Here is a 23,572-nt window from a genome sequence, read left to right as displayed (position 1 = left end):
ACTTTGTAATCAAATACTCAGTATAGATCAATAATATTGACTAGTGGAGTAGAAGGATTTTAACATTCGAACCACTTAAAAAACGTGTCTTGAGTCACATCTTTCATCCTCTAAGATCATATATATCTATTTCGGTTCACCTTTAGCACTAATCCATTTCTCTTCTTCTCTTAATTACCTGTTGGGGAATAACCGCGTCAACAATGTGCATATATATATGATTAGTTATAAGTTGCATTATAGAAAAAATTTGCAAAATAAAAAATAAATATGTACATTATAAATATTGATAATCTCGTGATAGTTCAGTTATTAATTTTAAAATTTTATAGGTAAGATTTTTTTTTTAATGAAAAATTAATTTAATTTATAAAACCCTTAAATATTTTTAAAATGTCATGAAAATATATATTTTTCAATGTCATGTTTGGTATTGTTATAAAGTAGGTGGTCCAGTTTTTTTTTTGGACTAGTTCACTATTTTTTATATTTTATTTATGTATTTTGAAAGAAAAAAGAAATAAAAATAGCATTAGGGACCTAAATGATATGATTTGAAAAGATTGAGGACCTAACTTATACAAAATCAACTTTTTGGACCTAAATGTTATAAAGTGTAAAGAATGAGGACTACCATTTGAAAAAAAATCCTGTTAAAATATGTGTGAAAAAAAACGGAAAGAGAAAAGAATTGTAAAAAAAGAAGAAAAAATCAAAGGAAAATAATGAAAAAAAGGAAAAAAAAAAGGGAAAGAAAACTAAGAAATATGAAAAACAAAATAAATAATGAATGAAAAATAGAAAAAAAATACATAAGTGAATAAAAATGCAAAGAAGAATAAAAAAAATAATGAAAAATAGAAAGAAAAAAAAAAGATAAAGGAAAATCTTGGTAGAAAAAAAGGAAAAAAAAAGAACAAAAAAAGAAAAAATAGAAGAAGAATAAAAGTAAGGAAAAGAAGAAAGAAAAAAAAAACTTATGTGTGAAAAAAAGAAAAAGATGAAAGAGAAAATATTAATTACAGAAAAGAAGTAAAAATAGAATGAAAAAATGAAAAAAAAAAGAAAAAGAAAGGAAACAAAAAAATTATGAAGAAAAAAAATACTGTAGAAGGAAAAAAAAGATCAATGAATAAAAATAATATGAAAAAAAATAGGAAAATGAAAAGAAAAAAATGAGAAAAATGAAAGAAAAAAGAGGTAAGAAAAAAAAAAGGAGAAAAAAAACCTGGAAAGATAATAAAAATTGAAGGAAAATATAAAAAATTGAAAAAAAATAAAAGGAATATAAATATGATTAGAAATGTGGTATATTTATGTATTTTTTTTTTAAATTTATGGAAAAAATACTATAAATATGAACATTCAAATCGAAAAGACATTAAAAAAAAATAGAAACATTAAATATCATAAAACAACCTAAAAATAATCATAAATATGAAAAAAAAATCCAATAATTTATTTGGAGCAACTAACTATTATTTCTTTATATTTTGGGTACTAAAAATGAGATTAAGCCATAGTAAAAGAAGAATACCCAAATACAGTAAAGTCATCTTCTTCTTCCCTCCTTAAGTAGAGGAAAAAGAAAATGGACACTTCTTCTTCCTACTGCTCTAGCATGTGGGGCTTGTCCTGTGCTATCCTTTCTTATCCTGCACCCACTCTTAAATCTTCAGTACCCATGTTCACTGCTCGTCGTTCAAGCTCTCAACTCTCAGTCCCTCAAATTACTCACCATTATCATCAAAAGGACAGCCCTTTTGTTCCAGAGGTGAGTATTTCTCTCGCTTTATGCTAATTTCGAGATACATAGAAACTTTTATTTGCTAATAAAGTTTGGATTTTGTTTGGCAAAATTTCCATCGACTTGCTCCTTTTTCTCTTGCTAATGTAATCAAATAGGGAAAAAAAACATAGATTGCTTAATCTTGTGTGAATTGGTAAAGGGTCCTCATTTTTGTGTGCAGGTTATTGAAGCAGTGGACTCCTTATATTCAGAGTTCAGAGCTGTGGATGATTTGGTTGCTTGCAACACCAGCCGTGTTCTTAAAGCTTTCAAAAATGCTCGAGTTGGGTCCCATGTAAGTGTAATAGTTGATATTTTAATTACTATTTTTTTCATTGAAATGTACATATTTGGGTGTGGAAAAAAAAAACCATGGTTTTGATTTTTCGGATAATTGATACTATAATGTAGCTTTTAGTCACTCAAGGCTAGCTGAAGTGTGAGGTGGTTGAGTATGTGTGAGTGAAAGGTGCGGTATTCAAGTCCCATTATATAAAATTTACATTCCTTAAAGTGAAAGAGCTTATATTGTCTGGAGAATTTTTAACGAGTAATTATATGTATTCTTTATGCAATCATGTACGTGTAGAGGCAATGTGTATTTGCGTAATTATATTGCTCATGGGATGATGCACTACAGTTTTCTGTATGGTTATCTAATTTCATTGGATTCATGCCCTCTCTTGACTTAGGAATTTATATTTTTAGTCTTACCATTGCTGTGTATATGGAAGTTGTAATTGATTCTGTCTGGTTTTACTATGGATCTTGTTCTCCATACATCTAAAATCAGCACTTTGCCGGATGTACTGGCTATGGTCATGATGAAGCTGGGGGACGTGAAGCACTTGACCAAGTATTTGCTGAAATCGTTGGGGCTGAATCTGCGATAGTTCGCTCTCAGGTCTGCCACATATGGTTTGCTTGTGTTTATTTAGATGAGTATTTTGTACATTCAATTGCTCATCATCTGTGTGCCAGTTTTTCTCAGGAACTCATGCTATAACTTGTGCATTGTTTGCTATTTTAAGGCCAGGGGATGAGGTGAGCTATCTATTGAAAGTTTATTAACTAGTTTAAACTATTGCTGTCGTCTTTTGTTTTATAATGCAGTTTAGGCTGAATTCTTTGTCAGCTTTTGGCAGTTGCAGGTGCTCCTTATGACACCTTAGAGGAAGTTATTGGAAAAAGGGACTCTCATAGGATGGGGTCCTTGAAAGATTTTGGAGTAACATATCGAGAAGTTCCTGTGAGTTACTACTTCAAAAAAAAAAAAAAAAGTAAAAGTTCCTTTTCTTCTTTGTAAAATGCTCTCATGTTGATTATTTTCAGCTAGCTGAGGATGGTGGACTTGACTGGGATAAACTTGTCTGGGCTTTGAAACCTGAGACAAAATGTGCACTCATACAAAGATCTCGTGGTTATTCATGGCGTCGGAGTTTAAGTGTGAGTGAGATAGGTAGAGCAATTAAGATAATCAAGGTAAGCTTCTCTGGACAATCACTGTGTTTATGCCTAGTTATTTGCAACAACATTTTGTCAATTCTTTAATATTGAATACTTACTTTTTTTTTTTGTTTGACTCACATTTAACAGATGCAGAATCCTAATTGTTTGGTCATGGTGGATAATTGTTATGGTGAATTTGTTGAAAGTATTGAGCCTCCACTTGTGGTATGTGACATACTTTTGCATCCCTTTCTTTCAATACTTTTGAAAATGATCATAAAATTACCATAATCATGTGCAGGGTGCAGATTTAATTGCTGGAAGTTTGATTAAAAATCCAGGTGGAACCATAGCACCATGTGGTGGATATGTTGCAGGGAAGGAGATATGGGTGAAAGCAGCAGCAGCTCGTTTGTCGGCACCAGGGCTTGGAGTAGATTGTGGCTCAACTCCTGGTGATATTATGCGGTCCTTTTTCCAGGGATTATTTCTTTCACCTCAAATGGTTGGAGAGGCAATCAAGGTACTAGAATTTGCAGCATCCTTGTTCATTACTTTAAACACACTGCTCAACATTGAATTTTTATTATTCTTGTGTAACATTAGGGAACCCTTCTTGTAGCTGAAGTAATGGCATCGAAAGGGTATAAAGTAGAGCCTCTTCCCCGTGTTACTCGTCATGATACTGTACAGGTTAATTTTCTTTATTATGTATACAACCTCTATGAAATGAACTCTTAAAAGTTAATTTTCGCTAAATTGCTTACTATTTTTTTATCACGTGTATTAACACATTATTTTAAATACAAGTTTCATTTCTTATATTAACTAAAAGAAAACTCTGTTTTTTCAAATTGAAGATATAGTAATCTAGTTCTGGGGATCACTTTGCATGCACATAAAAATTGATTGTATAATATAATTTTATCAAATGCTAATACCTAACTTTCTAGATTTCTTTCTCAATTTGGTGCTACCATGATGCAAACAAACTAGAGAAAAACTCATTTTTATGATACTTTTCAGGCCGTACAACTCAGAAGCCGTGAACGTCTCCTTTCTTTTTGTGAGGCTGTACAAAGAATCTCCCCAGTAGGTTCATTTGCTAAGCCAGTGGCTGGTACAACTCCTGGATATGCCTCTGAGGTCTGGCCATATGCAAGCTCTAAATCAATTATATGATGTGATTTGGATAGATCTTTTGGTGCTGTTTCTTTCTGTCTATTTTGTTTTCTTTATCACCATCTTAGCAAATATGTCGCAGGTCATTTTTGCTGATGGAACTTTCATTGATGGAAGTACAAGTGAGCTTTCATGTGACGGACCATTAAGAGAACCCTATGCTGTATATTGCCAGGTATGTCGTCCATGCTTGTTCTTCTCCAATTTTCTTTCCTCCTGATATGGATCATAGAATTTTCTTTTATTTGAAAACAGTGTAAACTTTAAAGGATATAAAAGTTTACAGTTGTAGTTTATCATTTCTTTTTCCCCCAAACTGAATCACAAGTTTGCTTAAACTTTCCATTGCAGGGTGGCACCCATTGGACTCAGTGGGGACTAGTCCTTGAAGAGGTTTTAAAATCCATATGAAAGAAGGCTGATATTTCACAATGAGGATGATGATGATGCTACGATTTTTGTCGAGGCTCATTCTTAATTTTACAGTTCACACGGTGATGATAACAATGTGTACCCCTGGCATAACAGACCTCAACTATCTACTCAATTCTCAATACAGGTAAAACCATTATATTGTGTACCCGTAAGTGACTTCTAGAGTTTCTTGTCTAAACTCATTGTGATGCAATACAACTCACTTAGATTTAATTATTATCGATTTCACATTGGTAATATCTTGAGTTTTTCCATTGTTGTTCATATTAATTTACGTGGAATATGGGGCTTTTTATGTTAAATTAAGGCTCTGCTCTTTTTGCAGCCTGAGACAGTTTGTGAGTTTGCTGTTCAGAGGGGAGTTGAAGCTTGTAAAATAACATATTCAAGCCAACTTACAGTGAAGACCAAGACATTCATGTATTCATTTGTGGGTTCGTGAGACTTTTTGTATTAAATAGAACAATGTGGATTGATTTCGACAATACAAATCTTGTAATCATTTTTTTAAGGAATACGACTGCAACACACTCTCTATATTCTCTCTCTCTCTATATATAAATTTTCATTTACTTAGAAAAAAATAATTGACAGACATTAATAAGACTATAGTCAGATTAGTTTTTAATCATTAACTCTACTGATTTTTACCCTAAAAAAAAACTACTGATTTCCTCATCAGAAAACTGGTAAAAAAAACAATGGTATACATATGCTTCTATATACCAATGTGTCAATACCCTCATCATGGCCCCCCATTTGATACTGTCCAATTTCATTCATCCATGAGTAAGTCAATCTTCAAGACAGCATATTTCTAAGGATGGTAGTAGGCCACAGTGTTTATCAATGTATAAAAAAAATTAAAAGATATGTATATTGGGCACATATCCAGATGAAACCGGATACTCATACATGTGCAAATATCTCTATGTATAAGTAATTTGATAGAAAGCAATAGAAAATTGGAAAACTTACCCAAATCACTGCTTTCACATTGTCACTTGTTTAGGAAAATCCAAGGTCACCCTTGTTATGAAACTTAAGAACATCTATAAAATCCTCATGTGTTCCACTTTCACCACCAGTTTTCACTAATGACTTGTTCTTCTATACATGTTCTTGGAAATGATGTTTTCTATTATCCTCTCAGCCCTCAGCTTTAGTCTCTCCAATTTAGGCCTTGGATGATGTTATATTATTTTATAATATAATGTTTTAGATTAAAAAGATGTGACAAAGAGTGTCACATATTGTAACATATAAAACAGAGTTATAATATTTGGATATATGTGAATATTCAAATATGTAATATATTTGGTGTTACAAATTCAATTACGAATTTGTAACTCCCAAATAGTGCTCAATATTGTGTAGATTTGTTGTTACACAATTTTGAGTTCCCAATAATGTGTTTGGGGGTTACAAAATCAATCGGAAGTGATTTGGAATCGTTTGGAAAACAGCACAAAGTTGTGTGTTGAAAATGGCCAGTGGTCGCGACCAGAGGTATTGGTGGCCGCGGCCTGGGGGACAGAGACCAAGTGCCCGCGGCTAGTGAGGCTGACAACCAAATTTGATTTTCAGTTTTTTCCAATATGAACAGTTCCAACATCCTAAGTAACTCCAAAATCTCTATTTTAATTCCATAAACATCCAATTAAACATTGGTAACAACTATGGGGTTGGTGGAATTTGAAATTCAAAGGGTGTCTCTAAACTCTATATATAGGAGCCTATTTCTCACTTGTAAGACACAATTTTTCTATCCATTAGAGCACTTGGCTAGAAAACACCTAAAGGCTTGATAATTCCAGAAAGCTATTTCCAAAATTATGAGAGTTCCCTTAGTGCTTGAGTTAGGGGGAAATAAGCTTTTGGACAAAGGTTTCAAATTTTGTTCAAGTTGGTCTTGTTTTTACCTTTTCTACTATTGCTTTTCTTATTTTTTATTTATTTGTATTTATTGTTTAGAGTTGTAATCCTCTTATTTCTTTTGTTTCAAACACTATTACTTTATTTGTATCTTTTGCTTAGAGTTGTATTTCTATGTTCTCTTCTTCTAATTCTTCTCTTATTTATTTGTAATTACAGTCATAGTGTTGTAATCTTATTTGATCAATCTTAGTTTATTCGTATTATTTTGTCTAGAGTTGTAATAGTTTTTACCATTTCCATTGAAGTAATATATATTTTCCTAACATTCAAAAGTTTACCCCTTGTTTGTTTCAATGGAAGGTGAGACTATCAAAATCATGAACCAAGACCTAGTGAGGTTGATTTGGTTTGATGGATCCAATTTCACTAGATGGCAAGACAAGGTGATGTTTCTCTTGACCACTCTCAAGATCGCCTACATCTTAGAGTCTACACTTGAACCTCTCCCAACACCATCCGACAAGGACACTCCTGAGGTGGTGGAGAAAAGAAGGAAGAGGGAGGAGGACAATCTCCTTTGTAGGGGTCATATCCTCAATGCCCTTTCCGATAGGCTCTATGACCTCTACACCGAGACCAAGTCGGCAAAGGAGATATGAGATGCACTTGAGACAAAATTCAAGGCAGAAGAGGAAGGTATCAAAAAGTTATTGATTTCTCAATATATTGATTTCATGTTTTTTTGTGATAAACCTATTCTTCCTCAAATACATGATCTACAATATAATTGTTAACAAATTGAAAGTTTTGAAGATTGAGCTTCCCGGGGCCTTTCAAGTTGGTGCTATAGTGGCAAATTACTACCAACTTGGAGAAGTTATAGGAAAAGAATCTTTCATAAAAATGAGGATCATTCTTTGGAAGAAATCCACAAGCATATTCGAATTGAGGAGGAATCGATATATATATAGACAAACTTGTGGAGTTGTCTAATGGAGAGACTTCCAAAGCAAATGCGGTGTCACAATCAAAACATCCCAAAAACAAAGGGAAATGCAAGAAGGGCAATGAGACATCTTTGGGTCCAAAAACCAACCCAAACCAGTTTAACGGCGAGAAAGGTCATTGCTTTGTGTGTGAGAAAAAATATCACTATGCTAGAGAATGTAGGCATAGAACAAACCAACAAGGACCTAAGGTAAATGCAACTCAAGAGGAGAATATAGTTGCTACCCTTAGTGAGGTGAATGCGGTCCAAGACAAGGTGAAGAGATTGTGGTATGACACATGTGCCACCGTCCATGTAACCTATCACAAATCATTGTTCAAGACCTTTGAAGAGTCAAAGGGCAACCATAAGATTCAAATGGGCAATGAGGACAAATCCAAGGTACTTGGAAAATGTACCATTGATGTCTTTTTCACTCTGGCAAGATACTCACATTTGTGAATGTGCTTTATGTTCCCGAAATGAGTAGAAACTTGGTAAGTAGTGATTTGCTTGGCAAGCCCGGCATTAAAACCGTTTTTGAGTCCGGTAAACTTATTCTTACCAAATCCAATGTATTTTTGGGAAAGTGGTACTCTTGTGAGGGTATAGTTAAGTTGTGCATCAATGATGTAACTTTCAATGTTATCAATAAAAATGCTAATTCCACTTATACTATTGAGTATGATTCTTTATTTTTATGGCATCTTAGACTATCTCATATATGCTTTTCAACCATAAAAATAGTAGTAAAATGTGATATTTGAATGCAATATTAAAAACTATGGAAAATGTGAAACACGTGTTAAGGAAAAAATTATTAAGAAACCATTTCCTAGTGTAGAAAGATCATCTAATTTACTAGATTTAATCCATAGTGATCTTTGTGAATAAAATATTGTTTTAACTAGAGGTGGTAAAATGTATTCTCTTATTTTTATAGATGATTTTAGTAGATATACCTATGTGTTTCTTTTAAAGCATAAATATGAGACTTTTGATGTTTTTAAAGCGTATCAATTAGAAGTTGAAAATCAACTCAATAAAAAGATTAATGTGTTAAGAAGTGATAGAAGAGGATAGTACTTCTCTAATAAAGTCAATATATTTTGTGAAGAAAATGACATAATTCATGAGTGCACCGCACCTTATACACCATAACACAATGGTGTTGCCAAAAGGAAAAATATGACTTATCTAGAGATGATAAATTCTATGTTAGAGCACTTGGCTAGAAAACACATAGAGACTTGATAATTCCAGAAAGCTATTTCTAAAATTGTGAGAGTTCCCTTAGTGCTTGAGTTAAGGGAAATAAACTTTTGGACAAAGGTTTCAAACCTTGTTCAAGTTGGTGATCCCCAACACTCTTCACTTTTGTTGTGTGAGTGAGAGTTTCTTGTTATTTGTTCTTGTTTTTACCTATTCGACTATTGCTTTTCTTCTTTTATATCTTGTTTAGAGTTGTAATTATTTCATTTTTTTTGTTTCAAACACTATTACTTTATTTGTATCTTTTGTTTAAAGTTGTATTTCTCTATTCTCTTATTCTAATTCTTCTCTTAATAATTTGTAATTTCATTCATGGAGTTGTAATATTATTTAATTAATTTTAGTTTATTTGTATTATTTTGTCTATTGTAATAATTTTTACCATTTCTATTTCTATTGAAGCAATGTATATTTTCCTTAAGAGATGACTGATCAAGGTAACAAAATTGAGAGTAGGAAACAAATCTGCAAGCTTAAAGCCTCCTGATGACTTAAAACTTTCCTTTATAATTGAGATGAACTCTTCATGGTTTTTGCTTTATGACCTTCATCAAAATAATTTACATTTTAATAACATTTTAGTAAATTTATATCTGGGAAATAAATTCCATAAGATTAACTAATTCATTTTTAAAATGTGATGCATATTTGAACACTAATGTCAATTTCAGTAATTGCTAAAACAGTAAAATAAAACGGGGGAAAAAAATAATGTAATCATTTTCCAATGTTGAACAATTACTATAATATTCTAGCAAGTTGGAGTTTTATAATTTATTAAAACTAATAAAGCAGAATAAGACCAAAAAACTTGTCACGTTGTCCGGAGCACAGGAGATCTAAGAAAGAAATAATATTCAATATAACTTGCGGCCTCAAAACAACTCCATCCCATATCGGTTAGGTGCTAGTAATAAGCTATCTACTTATATTCAAGCATTCGGAGTCGTCGTCACGACCTTACTTGAACAGGATCTGTTCTACAGGCTCTTTCCAGTGTCCTTGAGTTCCAAGGAGACAGGAAACCAAATCTGGACGATGAATCATGACCGTGTGATCAGAGCGTGATTAACGGCTTGATGTTCCCTCGGATCATCGTGGCAGTAGAGGATCCATCTCTGTCAAACTTCTGCTGGCTGGGATGGTCACAAAGGTTATCTGACAGGTTTCTCCCATACCTTTTTTTTTAATGCACAGAAGAAAACATGCATTTTCCGGTCTAAGATACCCTCATTCTAAAATACCTGAAAAAGATGAAAACAAGCAACAGGAAATAATATCTGCTGTGTGCCTTTTTCCCTGTAAGATTCCCGAGTACTCATTTTCTCTGGTCTATTACTGCATTTTCAGGGAAACGAAACAGAGAAGAAAGATTACAACTTGAAACAAAGCATTTTGTAGTGAGGCGTAGACCATCAGGCGGGGATAGCTCAGTTGGGAGAGCGTCAGACTGAAGATCTGAAGGTCGCGTGTTCGATCCACGCTCACCGCATATTACCCTTTTATTTTCTCTTTGTTTCTATTAGAATACTTTTCCGTTAAAATTTCTGTTAGTATTAGCTTCTCTTTGTTTCTATTAGTTAGACTTGTTAACTATATTACCATTTCGTGTACCTTTTCACAAGAACACTACAATTTATTTTCTTTCCTAATATGGTATCAGTGCATACTACACAACCCTAATATTCTTTCATCTTCTTTCCTCCTCTTCTTTGCTCTGCCGCCCTTCCACATTTCCATGGTTCAAGAAGCTCCACCACCCATGGCGAAGCCACATCCGGCGATGTCCCCTCTGCTGCAAATCGCCCAGAAAATTCTCATGTCCATGGCGAAACCACAACCAGCACTCTTCCTCGCGTGCATCAAGAATCGATGGCCATTGAAATTCCTCAAGAAAGGGCTTCTTCTATTCCCAAGCACATCAACATAAGGCCTCGTCTCCAAGTCGAAGGCACTCCCTACTTCTTGAGCTCGGCCGATCACCCAAATCACATCCTCATAGCTTCTCTTCGTACTGGTCCCAGCTATCAATCCTGGAAAGGAGGCATCTCTGTTTCTCTAGCAGCCAAGAACAAGACTGCCTTTGTCGATGGATTCCTTCCCCGACCCTTCCCAATGATCCTTACCTATCCCATTGGCTCAGATGTAACAACATGGTGATCTCCTGGATTTATCATGCTGTTTCCCCCAATATTGCCGAAAGCATCATGTTTCGTACCAATGCAGCTGCTATGTGGAAAGATTTGTCTAATTGTTTCAATCGATGCAATGGGCCTAGAGTTTTCCAACTTAGAGAATCGGCTATTGCTCTCAAGCAAGGCAACCAAGATGTTCAAACTTACTTCACTAGACTCAAAGTTCTTTGGGATGAATTTGATGAGTTTCATCCTACTGCCATATGCACTTGTGGAGCAATGGAAAAACTCAATGATTTTTACAATCTTGATCAAGTTTTACAGTTCTTGACAGGGTTGAATGAGTCTTATCATCCCATTCGTGCTTAGATTCTTCTGCTTGACCCTCTCCCGAACATCTCTCTAAGGTCTTTTCTATGGTCATTTAAGAAGAAAGCTATAGGAATCTTGGCTCTACCACTGTCCATTCCATCCCCACCATTGCTGCAGCAACAACACCAACAACACAATATCACCCTCTTAGGTCTAAGAAGCCTCGACCATTTTTCACCCATTGCAATACACCTGGACATTTAATTGACAAGTACTACTTCTTACATGGCTTCCCTCCTGGATATGGTGCTCCTCAAAAGCCTCATGAAAAACTCAAAGCTACTGCCAACATTGCTTCCATCACCACCGAATCCTCCACCACCAAAGACCCAGATCCCTGCCTATTGACAACTCAATGTCAACAATTAATCAACTTGTTCACTCAACATTTGAACAAAGGTGCTACAATTTCAGATTCTACTCCAACCCCTCTTTCAAACTTTGCTAGTAATTTCTCTCCATTTAATTGGATTATTGACAGTGGTGCTACTCACCATATATGCTACAATAAATCTTGCTTTTATTATTTTGATTCTATTCCTTTTCCAAAGCATGTTTGTCTTCCTAATGGAATCTTAATCCTTGTCACTGCCATTGGAACTGCTGAATAAACACACATATTATTTTACATAATGTTCTTTACATTCCTCCATTTCATTTTAACCTATTTTCTGTCTCTTCATTCACTAAAAATGTTGCATTCACTTTAACTTTCAACTCTGATTATTGCATTATTCAGGAGGAGACTTTGAGGATTGGGACAGCTGAAAAGTCTGGCAATCTATACACTATTCAACAAGATAGCTCTCTTGCTTTTGATTTTAGTCAACCGATCTTGTGTAATAATATTTTTGATGCCACTCAATGGCACACTCGGTCAGGACACCCTTCTATGGCCATCACCAAAAGCTTAAATAAGTCTTTTGAATTTTCAGTACAAAAGCCCTATGAAAAACATTGTAGCATCTGTCATTTTTCAAAGCAGAGGAAATTACCTTTTGTTTCTAATAATAATCTTTCAGCACTTCCTTTTGATCTTATTCATTTAGATATATGGGGTCCATTTCATATTATTAGTATAGAAGGATATAAATACTTTCTCACTATTTTTGATGATTGTCGATACACATGGATTTACTTACTAAAGGCTAAGTCAGATGTTAGCACTATTATCCCTAATTTTTTCACTCTTATTAACACACAATTTGCTTCCAACATCAAAATGGTTAGATCTGATAATGCTAAAAAATTAAACTTGTCTTCTTTTTATGCAACAAAAGGAACACTACAACAACACTCTTGTGTTGACACTCCTCAACAAAACTCAATAGTTGAGAGAAAACACTAACACATACTTAATGTTGCACGTGCTCTTTCTTTTCAATCTGCTCTACCATTGTATTATTGGAGTTATATAGTGCAAACATCTGTTTATCTCATTAACTAAACTCCATCTAAGTTGCTGAAATATCAAACTTCTTTTTCAGCTTTTACATAAAAAAGATCCTGCTTATGACCATCTACGGACCTTTGGGTGTCTCACATATGCCTCCACCTTAGTTGGTCAGTAGCATAAATTTTCTCCACGCTCAAAACAATGCATATTCATTGGTTATCCTGAAGGCATGGAAACCTATACTTTACTTAACCTTCAGACAAACCAAATTTTTTATTCTCGTGATGTTCAATTCCATGAAAACATGTTTCCTTTTCATAGTACTAACCAATATAACTTGATTGATTCCATGTTTCCTCTAGCTACTTTACCATGTTGCAGGTCTAATTTTGACGAAGTTTCCATTCCAACAGCTCCCACTTTAAACAAGGAAGATACCACAACTCGGGCTGGCAGACACATTTCACGTCCTCCACACTTAGCTGACTATGTTTGCAATAATATTACTTCTTCTACAGCTCATTCTATTACAAATTATTTATTTTATAACAAGTTATCTTCTCATTTCAGCGATGCCATACTTGCTGCAAACAACATTGCTGAACCAACTACCTACAAATCAACATCTACATTACCAGAATGGCAATCAGCTATGCAGCTAGAACTACAAGCTTTACAACACAACAACACTTGAGCAGTTGTCTCTCTTCCTCCTGGTTCCAACACAGTTGCCAACAAATGGATATACAAGGTCAAATACACTCCTACTGGTAAAATAGATTGATACAAGGCTCGATTAGTAGCTAAGGGCTACACTAAAAAACAAGGGGTTGACTGCGATTTACGCAGGGAAATGCGTAATCAAACTTAGACTGTCTATTCTTATTGAGAAAGATGTTACCCAATTTCGCAAAAGCGGAATGTAACGACCCAACTATTCTAGACCTTGGACCATTAAATACTACTAAACTAATCTTAAGAAAACATACATACGAAATAACTATAACTTTATTATAAACTATAAGCAAAGGTTTGAAATACATAAAAGAATTCATTTAGGATATGGGAACCCATTGTTTTGAAAATAAAACAAAACATAACTTAAATAAATTGGTTACAAAATTAAGTGCGGAAAAATAATACATAGAAATCATAACTAAAAGACTTAAAAAACTTCATCCTCGAATCGTTCGCGCAGTCCACCGATTCCATTCTCCCTCAATACACATCCCCAAGCTGCCAAGAACCTTTCCCGCCGCCATAACTATTTTCCTGCACATATAAAACATAAAGGAATGAGACTAATGCCCAGCAAGGAAAATCTACTACAAGCATGAAACATATACATACACATAAGCTATAAACTATAATCATATGACTATATAAATAAAAAATCTATTATAATGGCCATCATACTTCTTGGGACTTGCTAGCTAAGCAATCATATGCCCATAAATTTACGGGGCTAGTTATCTAAACAAGTCATATAAATTTATGGGGCTCGTTATCTAAACAATCATATGCCCAAGGAATCTACTATTGGGACTTGTTATCTAAACAAGTTATGTATTTGTTATCTAAACAAATTATGTGATTTGTTATCTAAACAATTCATATACTAAAACAACAAAAAAAATATCATACTTATAACATAGACATATATCAACAACATAAAAGCATACAAATCTACCCTATTTTCCTTACAAAAAACCAGAATGTGAGAACAAGATCGGGACTTTGGAACACTCCTAAAAACCATAATTGAGAAAGGTGAGTATTCTAAAAGAAAAATATGAAAAGAATGAGCTACACCATCGAAAAGATACTTACCAACAAGAAATCTCCAGTTCGAAGAACTTAGATGCCTAACCAAGAATAGAGAAGATGAGTTAGGAATTGAGTAGAGAAAAACTATAAGAACTTAATGACACAGTACTGAAAGGAACTAAGAATAGGAATACCTTGAATGCTTCTATGACCGAACTACACCTCGAAACCGAAATATACTATAAACCTTACTTCCCAAGTGTTTAGTAAGCTTGTAATGATAAAGCTTATAACCCCAACCCAAGTGTTTAACACTCTAAAGTAATCCTAGCAGCTTGTAGGCTATGAACTCAGCTTGATGAATGAAGAAATGGCTGGGTACTAGGTCCTATTTATAGAGTTCAAGAATGAAAAGATCTTCATTTAGCTTGAATAAAATAATGGCTTTTTAATTGAAAAACATTTGAATAATCATTCAGCAGAGGCTGACGACTCGGTTAAAAAGATTATGGACTTATCAAGAGGTTAAGGATTAAAATGAGATCGGTTTCAAAATCATTCAAAAACCATGCACCACAGCCGATATATTTCCCATGCTAGGAGACATATTGCCTGGACTGATGCTCCCGAGGCTCGTTGAGGTTGTTGTGCGAAGCTACGTGTTTTTCGTATCCTTGTATGGCGATATATCGCCCCCTAGAGCTGTGATATATCGGCATACGCTGAAATAGTATACACGTAATTACACCTTTTCAGCCTAATTTGAATTGAGTAAACAGCCTTGACTAAGTCCTTTAACGATTTTAAAGTTGCTGGCAGACCCTAGGATTTTCAAATGTTGCTCTTAATAAACTTGTTCCTCAAAAATACGTAATTTCTCATTAAACATGCACATGACAAGTGTTAATATCTTATTGGGTCTATCTAAACCTTATAGTATAATAATTATCATCACCATAATCAGTCATATTAATCAAACCTTAGGTTATAATTAATATTCTTAAACTACATGTTAAACTTATAAAATCTATAAGTATTGCTACGAGTGTCCAACTAAGTCCCGGCTTGAACCAAAATCCACAGTAATAATCATATTATAACTACTACTAGCTATTACTATTACTACTACTATCTAACTAGCTAAGTAAAGTTCTTGGACTCTACACTGAAGTGGAGGTCTTTCCTTTGCCTTTGGCAGGAGAAGATGATGGCGCAACTAGAGGAGCAGACTTGGGCTTTAGGGCAGAAGGCTTGGTGGCAGGTTTGGGCATCTTGGGAGCATTCTCAAGCAATGAGGAAGCTAGCAATAGCACAGAGACAACCTTTCGCTTCCAAGCAAGGGTCTTGACACGAACTGAGGTTTTGGGTGGAGCAGGCATAGGGAGGGCAGTGAGTTGGGTGCAGTTTCTGGTACGAGTGGCAATACCTCTAGGGGCAGGAGGGCGGTGGCAGGTGAGGGGTCATTGGCAGACAGTGGGGGCAAAGATGGTGCTCAAGGAGGAGGAGGGGATGGGTCGCGGGGTGGAGAGGGTGTGGTGGGTGTTGGTGGATGGGGAGATGGGTCGCGGGGCGGAGATGGTGCTTTGGGCGGTGGTGGAAGTGGGTAGGATTCGGGGTTAGTTGGTTCGGGGATGGAGGACGGAGGTGGGACTGAGGCAGGGGATGGAGGATGGGAGGACTCGGAGGAGGGAGATGATGGTGGGTTAGGACAGCGAAGGGCGTAGAGGCGGTTGACATTTGGTATCAGCATTGGGGAAGAAGAGGGACGGGGTAGAGAGAGAGACGTTTTAGAGGGAAAAATTTATAGAAAAAAACTAATTTGAGATTTGTTGTCGTTTTTTTTGTTTTTTTTAAATGAACATAGGAGAACAAAACAAGAGTAAGGACATTGGAGTTAAAACAAATAGCTCGAAACTAAATACAATAAAGAAAAAGATAACCATCAGACCAAGAGACACAAAGCAAAATGAAAGACTTTCTTCACATTGTTGAAACAGACATATAACATGTTGTAACATAAACCTGACAGAGACAAAAATGAGGTCTAACATGACACAAGATAGAACTCAACGAGGTAGAAGCAAAGAAAGTCAATCTCCATTAGTGTGTGAAGTGTCCTCATGAGCTGCCTGCTATAGAAGTACCAGGCAAACTCTCCCTCAAAATTATTATTATTTTTTGTATATTTTTATTCCTTTTTTGTTTTTTTTTAGAAATCCCCTCAAAAATGACCAATTAGAGACCCAAGCACATAGGTAGCCCTCTCTACAGGCATACAGTCCTAAGTGAAGGAGCAAACTACAAAAAGCAAAGTGACCCAATGGTAGCTTTTGAACTAAACAATAAAGCATCTCTAACAGGGGAGACAAATCAATGCAATTACCAAGGATGAGAAATCACGCATCAAGTAAGACTACAAGAAAACATCAGCAAGCCTACATCACTTCAAGACATATGACTGTGAAAAACAAGTTGAAGAAAGTCTCACATATGCAAATAGTCAAGTTAGAAGATGAAATCTCAAACTATATAGCTTATTTTCGAATACCACATGTTATTATTCAACACATAAAAACTCCTATTGACTTTCTCAAGTGAAAAAAAGTTTGTGAACTCAAAGCCTTAGTAAACAAATCACGCAACATTTGTTTCATCCAAAGAAGTTGAGTGCAACAACTTCCTACAGCAATGTACTCCGCTTCAGCAGTGGAAAGCGAGATGGAGTTTCACTTTTTGCTGTGCCAAGAAACCAGGTTGTTCCCCACATAAAAACAACCACCTAAAGTGCTTTTTCTATCATCAAGATTACCTGCTCAATCAGAGTCACTAAAACCAACCAAGGGAAGATTAGTATCACAAGAGTACCAAAGACCAAAGTCAGTGGTACCAGCCAGGCATTTTAGAATTCTTTTCACAGCAGTAAGATGCAATTTAGTGGGGGCAGATTGATATCTAGCTCAAACTCCAACACTGAAACAAATATAGGAAAACTTGCAGTAATGTAAAGTAAACTGCCTATCATACTTCTATACAGTGTTGCATCAACCTTTTTACCTGTCTTATCTCTGATCAGCTTGGTAGTTGTGCCCATAGGTGTGCGTGCATGCTTTGCATTTTCTAAACCAAACTTTTTGAGCATGTGTTTTGGCATATTTTGATTGAGTCAAGAAAATGCCATTGTTGAGTTGTTTAATTTGCAAACCAAGGAAGTAACTTAGTTCGCTAGCCATACTCATTTCAAATTCCTTATTCATTAGGTTAACAAAGAAGTGAGTGTGTGCATCAAGAGTGGATCCAAATACTATGTAATCTACATAGATTTGGGCAAAAACAATACCAGGATTCAGAGGTTTAATAAACAAAGTTTGATCAACATTACCTCTAGTGTACCCATTTTCAAGCAAGTAGGTGGTGAGACGATCATACCATGCCTGAGGAGTTTGCTTAAGCCCATACAATGCCTTGTTTAGTTTGTAGATATGATCTCCATGATGAGGGTCCTCAAATATACGAGGTTGTGATACATAAGCCTCTTCCACAAGGATGTCATTTAAGAAAGCACTCTTGACATCCATTTGATACAACTTGAACTTCATGTAGCACGCCACAACCAACAAAAGTCTTATGGATTCCATTCTAGCCATCATAGCAAAGGTTTCCTCAAAATCCACTCCCTCAATCTGTGTATACTGCTGAACAACTAATCTTGCCTTGTTGCGAACCACATTTCCTAGTTCATCAGTCTTATTTTTGAATATCCACTTAGAACCAATGATGTTGGCACCCAAAGGACGAGGAACAAGAGTCAACACTTCATTTCTCTCAAATTGTTGAAGCTCATCTTGCATGGAAGATGTCCAGTGCCCATCTTTAAGGGTGTCCTTGACTGATTTTGGCTCCACTGACGAAAGATAACAAGCATTAGCAATCTCATTAGCTAGTTTCTTTTGAGTGACCATTACCTAATGGAGGATACAGGATGAACTTTGGGAATCCAAGTGGGTGGTCCCTTTTTCTTATGAATTTCTGAATCTAAAGGAACAACATTCTCTGGAATGGAAGACACATTGGAATTTCAGAGGTTTAAGTGCTAGCATCAATTTCCTCAATTTTGGACCTGCTTGATTCATTTGTAGTTTATGATGCAACATGCATAATAGATGTGTCGACAATAGTGTGTATATCTTCTTCTTCTAAGTAACGAGCAAAGTCTTCCAAGTCACTAAGCACCACATTGATGGATTCCATAACTGCCTTTGTCCTCATGTTGTAGACTCTGTAAGCACGACTATTGGTAGAGTACCCCAAAAACATTCATTCATCACTCTTGGCATCAAACTTGTCAAGTTTTTCTCTATCATTGAGAATGTAGCACTTGCAACCAAACACATGAAGATAAGCAGAATTTGGCGTTTTTCCTTTCCACAGTTCATAAGAGGTTTGTTTAGTACCAGGACGAAGATGGACCCTATTGTCAATGTAGCAAGCTGTGTTCACCGCTTCAACCCAAAGTCTTTTGGATAATTTCTTTGCATTCAACATAACACGAGCCATCTCTTGAAGAATTTGATTTTTTCTTTCCACAAATCCATTTTGCTGAGGAGTTTTGGGCGCTGAGAACTCTTGAGCTATTCATTCTAGATTGCAAAAATCAATGAAGATATTGTTTTCAAATTCCTTGCCATGGTCACTTCGAAGATGAATCACTTTCTTGACCTTTTCAGCTTGCAAAGAGAGACACAATGCTTTGAAATTCTCAAAGGAGTTAGATTTTTCTCTAAGAAATCTAACCCAAGAAAATCGAGAATAATCATCCACGCACACCATAACATATATTTTTCTATTGAGACTTTCTGTTTGCATGGGACCCATCAAATCAACATGAAGCAGCTCCAAAACTTGAAGTAACCAGAAAATTCAAAGGAGGGTGGTTACTCTTGACTTGTTTACTGAGTTGACAAGGACCACACACTTTGTATTTTAAAGGGGGTAAATTAGGAACACCCCTTACAAGTTTGCTGAGATCTTTATAGTTCAGATGACCCAACTTGGAGTGCCATAATTTTGTATCATCTGCCTTTGTTGCATTGCACACCAAGCTAGTACTCAAAAGATAAAAATTGTCACTCGATCTCATTCATGTTAAGACATGTGAACCAGATGTTGAAACAACAGTATCGTCAGTCTTGGAGAATAGAACCGTGCACCCTCCATCATAGATTTGACTAACACTTATCAAGTTAGCCTTCAAACCTTCAACATAGAGAACATTTTCCAGAAGAGGTAGACCCTGTAGACACAACTTTCCTCTTCCCATAATTCTTCCTTTACTTCCATCTCCAAAAGTGACATATCCCTCAACATGAGACAAACGATTAGTGAGGAGATGTTTGTTTCTCGTCATGTGGCGAGACCACCCACTGTCAAAGTAACATTGATCACTGTTTCACGCCAGTAGAGACGTATGAACCACTAGAGCATTAGTTTTAGAATTCTTCGACCTCTATAATTTTCTTCCAACAGATGGCTTTTCATTAGAGGTTTTTATGAGTTGAGACAAGTAAAAGTTCAACTTGTAACACCTTGGGCGAATATGGCCCTTTTTTCCACAGATGTGATAGATAGGAATAAATTTTCTTGTGGATGGAGGTTTTTTAGGAGCAGTAAGATGGGAAGGGCGAATGTGAGGCACTTCTTGAGATGAAATTGGAAGATCTTTCTTTCTGCCAACCAATGGTTGATTGAAACCGATACCATGTATTTGTTGGGAATTGTGCCCTGAAAGCATATGTAGTAGACATTTTTGTATGAAATAAATAAATAAATTGAATTTGTTATGCAGATATTTTATGGACTATATTATTCTGTGATAATATTATGTAAATGTCAGAAAAATTCCTAAGTTCATATATGTGATCTCAAACACGTATTGGTACGGGAGGATTGAGTTTGAGATAAATGAACTTGAATAGTTCGCAGTAAAATAAAGCTATGGAATCTTTAGATAAATTACTGCAAGTACGGTCCACTAATATTATGAATACATGTGATCTAGATCCGAATCACTAGTGTAGTGGGACACTTTAGTGGAGGTACTTTATATATTAGAGAATATATAGAACTGGACAAGATATGTTTATTAATACTTAGTTAAATACCATTTCGAAGTATTAATTAAATATATCAACTGAAGATCATATACAAATAGATCTTAATCTTGAAGTTACTATGAACTCCTGTTTATGTTATATGAGCTCTTTGATTCACTCATTAGGGTTTGTCAGAATGATCAGGCTAGAAACTTTTATTTTGGGAACTCATTAATGTAAATGGTTGGGGACATAATATACAGATATGGAATCTATGTCTTCTCGCAAGAGATTAAATAATGGTTCTCTTAAGGGTTGACTTTTGGGACTGAAAGGTTATTAAGCTCAAATTCATAATTAAGTTATGAATTAACCGTCACTAGTAAAGTCAATGGTACTTAAGGAAACAAGAGATAATTAAAAGGGTAAAACGGTAATTTTATTCCCGATTAATTATGAACCATTGTTAGAGGGTAAATTTGTATGCAATGATTATATCAATGGACGCTTTATCATTATAAAGTACTCAGTAAATGAAATGTCTATAATTACAAGAGTGCAGACTCATATTTATAGTGGAATAATCATGAGATTAACAAATTAAGATTATTTAATTAAAGAGTTTAATTAATAATCTCAAATTTATTGGAGCTTGGAATTATACGTCCATAGGTCCCCACAGCGGTTCTATCAACACTATTCAAGGTAAGAGTTGATATAAAGGGAAAATAGTTGAAAGACATATTCAAGAAGAAATTTGTTCTTCGGGCAAAATATGCAATTATATGATAATAGTGATTAATTAATCAATTACAAATTAGTTGTGATTAACAAAATTCATTAATAATTAATTATTGTATAATTTTTGAAATTATATTAAATAATTAAATATTTTTCGAAATTATAATAAATTAAATATTTATTTCCAAAAGTATTGGATTTAATTAATTTGTAGAATTAATTACATATCTTTATTTGAGTGGGAGATAATAATCTGATAAGTTCAAATTGGATTTGAATTTAAAAGATTGATATTTGTTCAAATAATTAATTATATTTGATAATTAGTTAAAAATATATTTAATTTAAATTTGAATTAATTATCAGGTTGTTAGATTTTTATCTGACAAAGTAGTTTGAATAAATAATTAAATTAAAATAGAAAAAAAAATCAAATATCCCTAAAAATTAGGGTGGCACACGACCACACACAGTCCATTGGACTGTGTGTGGCGTGTACTGCATATTTTCAGGGATAGATTTTTCAATTTTATTTATTTAATTAATTAATGGATAATTCAAAATATTAGTTTTTGGATATTTTCATTAATAAGATAATTAATTAATTAAAAGATAAATTGTAAGTTGGTTACATATTTTTTTTTAAAATTTGAATATTTTCTTTTAAGTATGACTAATCAGAAAATATAAAGATAACTCAGACAATTCAGTCATTCACTCTATGAAAAATAGAACGATTCTTTTCTCTCCCTGAAAAGATAAAGAACCAATTCTCAGGCCTATTCTCTTGGTCTCATGTGTTGAGTATATCAAGTAGAATCACAAATAAACTATCCTTTATTCTCTAAGTGCCCACACACTTCTTGAGGTGTAGAGAACACTGTGGAAGATCTTGGTGTGAGTACCTGGGAGCAGCTTGGATAGGAAGATCATTCTTATTACGAAAAGATAGCAATGACACTTGATAGGATTCAAGAGGTATGATTTCTTTTCCTAACTTGCTTATGATTAATGTATGTATATTAATGGATCTGCATATATAAAGGTTGTTTAAATATGTTACAAAACTTTTGTTGTACACTGGGCCAACCCCACCACCATTTCGCTGCGTATTAGGAAACTCGTTCCTAACATTTGGTATCAAAGCAGTCATTAATCTCTGCATGCATTAATTACTGTGTGGGCATAATATGAATTCTTATGTTATTGTAATATATGTGAATGGATGGATTTATGTATGATTATAGTTTATTCTTAAGGGTCGTTAATTATATGGTGTTTTGGGTTTAGGAATTGTTCTTAAATTTCTAGATGAAAAATGTAAGCCATTTTGGGGCATAGGAATTTTTTGTAATTTAAATTTCTGCATTAAATTATTTGAAAAAATTCCGTGCCCCAAAGCCCGAGCCTCACCCAGCCGCACGCCTACGCCCCTGCGCACCTCGCCCAGCTGTACACCTGCGCTTGCTGCTGCCGTGCGCCCAACGCGCCCCTACGCACCTCAGCTAGCCGCGTGCCCAGCGCCTGCTGCTTACCCCGTACCTGCGCTTGTCGCACGCACACCGTGCGCCCCAGCTGCACCATCCCAGCAGCTGCCGTGCCCCATGCCGAGCCACCATATGCAGCCACCCCTAGGGTTTTCTAAACCCTAGGGCTTGCATCTAAAATTGTCCATTTAAATTATAGGCTTAATTAATTTTAGCCCATAATTAAAATTATTTTATTTTGAATTAATTGTATGAACCCAAATTCAAATTTGGGCTTAATAACTTATTTGGGCATTAAAGCCCAAGTTAATTATTCTTAAAATTAGTTTAAGATAATTAAAAGTTATTTTAATTCAAAATTAAATGGATAAGTGGCTTAATGGATCAAGACTACTTGTGAAGGCCCAAAGTTGAAGATAGAGATCTCTTTAGGTCTTATGTAGTTTCTCACATTTTTGTGTATATTTTTGCTAGTGTTGTAATTTTTCTAGAAATACCCAAGACACCCGTCCCGCATTTATTTATTTAAATGTTTGAATGTGATTAAATTGTTTAATACTTTATCATGCATTGTTTGACATGCCATACATAT

General features: G+C 34.9%; 1 protein-coding gene, 1 long non-coding RNA gene and 2 other non-coding genes across 4 annotated transcripts; all 4 read left to right on the top strand.

Annotated features, from left to right (window-relative positions):
• Positions 1-1,519: 1,519 nt before the first annotated feature.
• LOC133782630 (uncharacterized) lies at positions 1,520-5,392 on the top strand. The gene is made up of 13 exons (XM_062221964.1): positions 1,520-1,774; positions 1,971-2,084; positions 2,583-2,693; positions 2,771-2,833; positions 2,925-3,038; positions 3,122-3,271; positions 3,386-3,463; positions 3,540-3,761; positions 3,845-3,931; positions 4,265-4,384; positions 4,503-4,595; positions 4,772-4,979; positions 5,181-5,392. The coding sequence occupies exons 1-12, from the start codon at positions 1,592-1,594 to the stop codon at positions 4,829-4,831; spliced, it is 1,395 nt and encodes a 464-aa protein (XP_062077948.1). The 5' UTR covers positions 1,520-1,591; the 3' UTR covers positions 4,832-4,979; positions 5,181-5,392.
• A 4,555-nt stretch (positions 5,393-9,947) lies between these two features.
• Positions 9,948-10,161, top strand: LOC133787815 (small nucleolar RNA U3). Its single transcript, XR_009872807.1, has one exon. It is a non-coding gene; the product is annotated as a small nucleolar RNA U3 (small nucleolar RNA).
• On the top strand, positions 10,009-10,924 carry LOC133782629 (uncharacterized). The gene is made up of 2 exons (XR_009870620.1): positions 10,009-10,158; positions 10,344-10,924. It is a non-coding gene; the product is annotated as an uncharacterized LOC133782629 (long non-coding RNA).
• Positions 10,413-10,485, top strand: TRNAF-GAA (transfer RNA phenylalanine (anticodon GAA)). The gene has a single exon. It is a non-coding gene; the product is annotated as a tRNA-Phe (tRNA).
• Positions 10,925-23,572: the final 12,648 nt, after the last annotated feature.

Source organism: Humulus lupulus, chromosome 6, assembly GCF_963169125.1.
Source record: "Humulus lupulus chromosome 6, drHumLupu1.1, whole genome shotgun sequence".
Taxonomy (NCBI): Eukaryota; Viridiplantae; Streptophyta; class Magnoliopsida; order Rosales; family Cannabaceae; genus Humulus; species Humulus lupulus.
Note: the sequence above shows the minus strand (reverse complement) of the source record. Positions and strands in the feature narration are given on the sequence as shown.